The following is a 6,950-nucleotide window of genomic DNA, read 5'->3' on the forward strand; positions in this document are numbered from 1 at the left end:
CAAATGGCTACTCCAGAAATGAAATCAGAAGAGCAAGTAAACCAAGGACAAATCAAACAACTAAGGAAAAACAGTCTCCCACAGGAAAAGTGTTTTTGCCATATATCAATCACTGATCAGATGGGAAAGCCTATGAAAAAGCACAGCCTACAAACAGTATTCAGACCCACCAGAAAAATACAACAGATGCTATGTTCAGCAAAAGAGTAGAGACCCCCTCACCTCTGCAGGAGTATACCGTATACCCTGCAGCTGTGGACAAGTTTACATCGGGACCACAAAGCGTAGCATCCAGACAAGAATAAAAGAACATGAAAGAGACTGCAGACTTGGCCATCCTGAAAAATCAGCAGTGGCTGAACATAGCCTAAATCAAACAGGACACAGTATCCTATTCTAGGACACTAAAATACTTGACAACACTTCCAACTACTTTGTCAGATTGCACAGGGAAGCCATTGAAATTCATAAGCATAAACACAATTTCAATAGGAAAGAAGAGACTTTAAGAATGAATAGAGCATGGCTTCCAGCCCTGCAAAACACCAGGCTAATGAAATACTCCACATCTCACAATAGCCCTGCAGAGAAGGATTAGCATATCAAGCACCAATCCATATGCAAAAGAACCTCCTCAGGATACAGTGACGCCTCCCTCCATTAGCATTCCACACCCTGGGAAACTCTTACAGGATGACTCAGCCCAACCCCACTTTCCTGAGTAGATATAAATTACCTGCCAACATCTTCTCCACACTGTGACACTGAGAGATCTCTGTCTTTTGGTGCTACACCTCTGAAGATGCCAGCCACAGCTGCTGGCAAAATGTCAGGAACTACAATGCCAAGACCATGGCTATACAGCCTGGAAAATCCACAACAACCATTATTTTGAACTGTTGTTACAAAGGAACAGGCTTGTCCTAAGGCAGTGTCAAAAGGCAAATATAGCTGCTTGGAGGTGTATGTAAATAATGTCCGTTGTTCAGAAACACATCTGGGTTTATCCAGATGCAGCATATTTAGAAAATAGTGATGAAATGGATAGTGCTAGAACCCTCATACTCCCAATGAAAGTCATACTAGTAGATTTGAGTCAGATGAGACAATATGCATTGTATGATCTGTAGAGATATGTTAAATTTACTACCAGAAGATATAATGGCTACATATGCCGCTTAGATGTATTTACAACTGTGTTGGACACTGCAAGGTCTCTTTTGACAGCTAAGTGGATCCTCTGTATTCAAGGTAGAATTCCTCTGAATAGTAGAGAAAGTCTGTTACCTTCATTCTCCGGCTGGCCGCTTTTTGGGAGAAGTAAGCTGAACCGTTGGGCTGTTCTTGTGTGTTATTTTTTCAAAGTCACCCCTATACCATATTATACATACGCATCAATATATCTAATTCTCAATAGATATTTAAACCTGAAGACGGGGGTTGTGAACAGCAAGATCGTTCTACAAACCTGAAAAATGCCCCAGGTTTGCAGAAAAATCTGAAATCTTAAAAAAATGCATGGGAGGGGGGGGGGGTTAAAACTCCTGAAATGATAAAAGGTATGTCTGTAGCTTTAAGAAAAGATGCCTTTGGTCTCCATTGCTAGACAATCACAACAGTTTTCCCTGCATTTCATGCTTGGTTTCTGTCAGTAAAAGACAAGGGTGAGTGGCAGTGCCATTTCTGGGGCTGTTTTGGCCTTTGAGGGACACTTTAGGAGCAAGGCCTGGTAGTAATCACTGGGTGACTTGATACCATGCAACTTGTATGGCTCACCCAGGCTTGGTAGCCACCCCATTAAAGCCAGACAATTGGTTAGGAAGGCTGCCTCCCATCTTCTCTCCTGTCTTTTGGGGTTGGGTCACAGCCTCTCCCTCCCTTCTTTGGGAGACAGGGACAGGGCATGCTGGGAGATAGGTCCTTTCTCAGGGTTTTTCGCTCCCACTCTGCTCCTGCTCACAGGGCTGTTCTGAGGATAAAATGGAGAGGGAAGAATGATGTAAGCTGCTTTGGGTGCCCGTTGTGGAGAAGGGTGGGGTATAAAGTAAGTAAGTAAATAAAGCTGATGATGGGATGGCAGGTAAAAGGTGGGTGGAATGGGTGGGTAGGAAAGAGAGAAAGAAGTAGGGAAAGATCAGAATTTGCAGATTGCCAGGAAGAGGGAAGGAGAAAATAGTGTTGGGAAGGGGGTGCAGGAGAAAATGAGGTGCCCCCTATCAAGTTCTTGTAGGTTCCCAACTGTGCAGCTGTTTCCAGCCTGGTGCTGTCTCCGTGCAATTGGGCCATAGGTAGAGGCTGGGTAGAGGTTGCCACAAGGAATGAAGGATGGAAAGCAGAAGACAGGAAGGAAGATAAAGGTAGGTTGGCTGGTTGAGAAGAATGCAGGAAAAGGCTATGGGGACTTTAAAAGAAGGGAAAAAAGAAATAATGGGAACTAGTATGGGAGGTGTGAGGAATGAGATGCTATCCACAGGGCCTTGCAGCTTCCCACTCGTTCTTCATACTTCTTTGGGTTTGAGCCATTGTCAAAGGCAATTGGCTGCTTACTGCATTTTTAGCCTGCCCTTCCTTCAGTAGACTCATGACAGCATATGACTTCTTCCATCCTCCATTTCATTCATTCATTCATTCATTCATTCATTCATTCATTCATTCATTCATTCATTCATTCATTTTGTTCAGCTTATATCCCACCCTTCCCGCAAGCAGGCTCAGGGTGGCTTCCAACAAGATAAACAATTAAAAAAATACAAAAATACAATTTTATCTTCACAACAATCCTGTGAGGTTGGTTAGACTGAGAAATTGTGACTGGCCCAGAATCATTTGGTGAATATTGTGGCTGAGTGGAATTTGAACATATCTCTTCTATCCTAGTCCAGTGCCTACTACACACACAGCCTCCTGTTCATTCACAGTAAATTCCTACTAGTTTTTGCTGCTGAAAATAATTTTTTTTGTCTCAGTGTCTAGCATAATAAGAAATACTTGGATAACCTATTTAAATAAAGAGTATCTTAATACCTTTTTTCCCTTTCAGGACTTAGAAGAGCAAAGCCGTCTAATAGCTGCTTCTAGTAGATGCAGTCAGAGTGCTGGGGACGGCCAATTTGTAGTCCTTAGTAGTAGCCAGTCAGAAGACAGTGATTTGGGAGAAGATGGGAAGAAGAAACGTGAATCTGAAGCATAAGTTGACATCAGTGGGAATCTTTGGACCTGTTGTCTGAGATGAAATGACATAGAATGCAGAAGAAACAAAGGTGGAGGGTTTCCTTTATTAGATAAAACTTAATATTTAGAATGTTCATGTTTCTTTCACTAAGCTTGCGTAATGTAGGTATGGACTTTCTTTGATACTCTAAGGAATCATGCTTAATGGGCTGTAGCAGAATTGGAGTTTATGGACCTTTTTGGTTACCAGGGAAATTGTAATGAGGTAGAAATTGGCATAAATTAAGTATAATTTTATTTTCATGTTCAAAATATGCTTTAAACTTAGTAATTACTGCTAAATCATTCTGAACATAAATTGCCAGGGGAAAATAACAGTTGTGCAAAACCAAAAAAATCATAATAGCATTTTTAGATTAAATGTAAGATTTTCATCACTTTTATTTGGAATTGCAATGGATGGTATTGGCCTTAACTTCTCAGCATATTTTGGGTGACAGCAAAACAAATGCAGGTTAGAAAGTGGTGTGGGGTTGTAATTGTCCATGTAACAAATGTTTCCATTTGTAGCCAAGAGGAGTATGCGTGTGTCCTTTAAGTAACTCCCAGTGGGCTTTCAATGGATTACTGGTATGCAGCAAGTCTTTGGAGCCATAGGTTTGAGAATGTTGATAAAAGAACTATTTGCATAAAAAAATCATAAACTAACAGTCGAGATAAAATTCCTTGTATGTTCCATCTGATTTTGTTGACAGCTTTTTTTCAGGACAATTTTGCTAAACGATTTGTGCCACATAAGTGCATGTATAGCTTGCATAAATCTGCTGACCTTCTGAGAAAGGCTGGAGCTTCTCATCCTGATCTCTGTTTTTAATGAGAAATAAATAACAAGTTTTAAATATATCAGATGTCAACCTTTTCCTCCTGCACTGGAGGACTCTTAATACAAAAGATTATCTTTTTATTTTGTACTACTTTATTTTGTACTATTTTGTAACTAGGAAAGTCCATTTCTGATTCCACCGCAAGGGAACAGAATGTATATGATAAGAAATTATGAAGACATACATCCCAAATGATTGAGTCAATAGTTAACTATGTGGTCTATCTCTTTAGCTAAATTCTTTTAACAGCAATCTGTAAAATGGGCTTAATCAATGGAAGCTGTTCAAGATAGTAGAAGCCAATGTTTTATCTGTGTGTTCTGTATCATTTATGATGTGAACAAAGAAAGCCTATGTCCCATAATTCAGGTATGCACACACTTTTCATCCAAGCAGATCTGAAAATTTGCCCCAAGGATTACTCTTAAAACTCAGTCTTGATATGCCTTTTTGTCGCTGAATTGAAAAAAAAAATCCACTCTGAAGGAAGAAACATAAAAATGCATCATGGGTCATTTGATATCTGAGACCTTTTGAAGTACCCATTATGCTACTCACGTGTAAGAACTCTGGAGAAAGTTTTTCCTTGGAACTCTGATACTGCTTGCCAGGAAGTGTTACGAATTTCTATCAAAAGGAGATGGATAGGGCACCAGTAAATTTAACTGGGCTTCAGCTACCAGCAGTTTCTCTTCCTCCCACCTCTACCTTGAATCTCTGCAAGTATCACCTTTTGCATAAGGCTTATTAAATAAATTTACTGCTGCATCATTTACTTGTAGTAAAGAAATACTAACCTATGTTTTATCTTTGGGGGCAGCTTACTTTCTAAATTGGCAAAGTTCATCTTAATTGGGTCTCCAACATGATTATATCACCTTTTTGAGCTTATACTATGTGAATATTAAATTTGTGTTGAAGTGAATAATCACTTTCTGTGATAGACAATTCTTAGTTTTGTTTTCAGATTAACCTCTGCCAGTTGTTGCCTGCAATCTTTGTGTGTGTGTACATATATGTAAAGATGTTATGTTCATTCACTGTATTATAATGTGCATAATACCTGTATTTCCTCATTAATAAAACTGACGAGTTTTACTCTCTACCTATTGTCAGATAAGTTTTAAAAGGGTGTGCACATTTTCTTTTCATGGAGTTGGAAACTGTCAGATTATATTTGCATACTCTAACTTTGTCTTTGGGAGAAACATATGTACGTGCATAATCATTATGTGCGTGGGGTGTGGAGAATACATTCTACTTCAGTGATTGAACGATTATATAAATGTGCCACCACATTAAACAATTGTTTGAATATCACGGGACATTTTAATCTTAACCATTCATGTAGGGCTGAAGTTTTCCATATCATGTTAAAGGTATGTAAAATCTGAGCACGTGGGTCGCACATTTATTTTTCTGTTGGATATAGTAGATTGGACCCATCAGTGGAATGTGCTGACAGCTGTGGATTTTCCTGCGTTCCTTTCCCCAGCTGCAGGATTTGATCCAGTGCTACAGTAGAGGCCAGCAAGATTTTTACATTACAAGATTTCAGCAGTCAAAGCTCCCTTCTTCAGACACTTCTTCAAGTGCCACTTAGACTTATATCCTGCTGACCAATACTGCTACCTACCTGAAACTACCTTTTCCAACAGTCTCTTCTGGCCTTGGGAGTCCTGACAACCATGTGGCCTAAAAGCCGTGTGTGTAGGGAGACTTCAATGGGTGTGTGTCTCTCTCTCTCAAAGTGTCTTTACTACCTCTTCTGTTAGAGCAGCTCTGGAAGGGGTTGGAAAGAAGTATATTGATGATATATTGCCTGGTATATTGATGGTACAGAACCACTCATGCCGTGTGGCACATTGTATTGTGAACCTGCATTCCCTTCACAGACAATTCATATTGAAAAACTGCTGTGTGAAACTGTGTTACCATGAAACAAATGTTTTGCATGTTTCCCTTTCCCCCTTACCTAGTATAGAGGCACGTGATACACACATGTAAAACCTGACCACAGTTCTCTCAGTTCTCTAATAAATAAATCATTCTCATCATGTCTTTAGACTCCCTGCAAGTATATACATCAAACAATAAGTTCAAAATGTGCCCTTGCTTCAACGCAGAAGTAATTCAACTTGTCATTTTAAGTAAACAACTGTGCATAACTATAACAGGGCAAGACGTTTGTAAAATTTGGGTGATTTTTATAATGTAGTAAATTGGTCAGATTCTTACAGGAATAGTTTGGTCCTGTTCCGTGATTGTGATTTTTGTAATGTTTTTAAATCTTAATACAGTTTTCCTGAATATTTGTATTATTGCTAGTTATTGTCAACTTGATATTTTCAATTGCAGAATGAAATCTATATACTAATAAAATGAACGAGAACTTCAGCAACATTCGGTTATTAACTATAGCGTGTGACTTTCTGTAGTAATCATATGAATACATTTTCTTTAAAGTTGTTCCCATCCATTCCAAATTTTTTCAAACATCCCTGAAATTCTTTGTTAAATATATTTAAACTGTTGGTCAGTCAGGAATCTTACATGTAGGTTGAGAACCATTTGTTATAACAAAAAATAACAATTGGAATTATGTCTATTTTATATCCAATCGACTGACAGAGCAGCATTTGCTTTGCAAAAGTTGATACCCATCTTGGATGTTTTAAATGTGTCCTTGCTTATACAAGAAAGCCACACAATTTTTTTTGTCTTGTTGAGGTATGCATATAGGGGTTGGTATTTGACCCCGTAGTGTTTAATTTACAGCATTTAAAATGCTTTGCAATTTCAAAAACAATCATGTCTCATTTGTAGGAATTTAAAATGTTGTTTTTTCCTTTTATATTCCACTGGGCAATCTGAGATAACTTAAATACTGTGTGA

General features: G+C 38.7%; 1 protein-coding gene across 3 annotated transcripts in view; it reads left to right on the plus strand.

Moving 5' to 3' along the window:
• The window catches only part of APPL1 (adaptor protein, phosphotyrosine interacting with PH domain and leucine zipper 1), a 46,372-nt gene extending 41,212 nt beyond the window's left edge, over positions 1-5,160 (plus strand). For all 3 annotated transcript variants that reach the window (XM_054976206.1, XM_054976208.1, XM_054976207.1), the window contains one exon: positions 3,041-5,160. In XM_054976206.1, coding sequence (XP_054832181.1) covers positions 3,041-3,190 — 150 coding nt within the window. In that variant the 3' untranslated portion in view covers positions 3,191-5,160. The remainder of the gene's footprint in view (positions 1-3,040) is intronic.
• The last annotated feature ends 1,790 nt before the right edge of the window (positions 5,161-6,950 follow it).

Source organism: Eublepharis macularius, chromosome 4 (genome assembly GCF_028583425.1).
Source record: "Eublepharis macularius isolate TG4126 chromosome 4, MPM_Emac_v1.0, whole genome shotgun sequence".
NCBI classification, from domain to species: domain Eukaryota; kingdom Metazoa; phylum Chordata; class Lepidosauria; order Squamata; family Eublepharidae; genus Eublepharis; species Eublepharis macularius.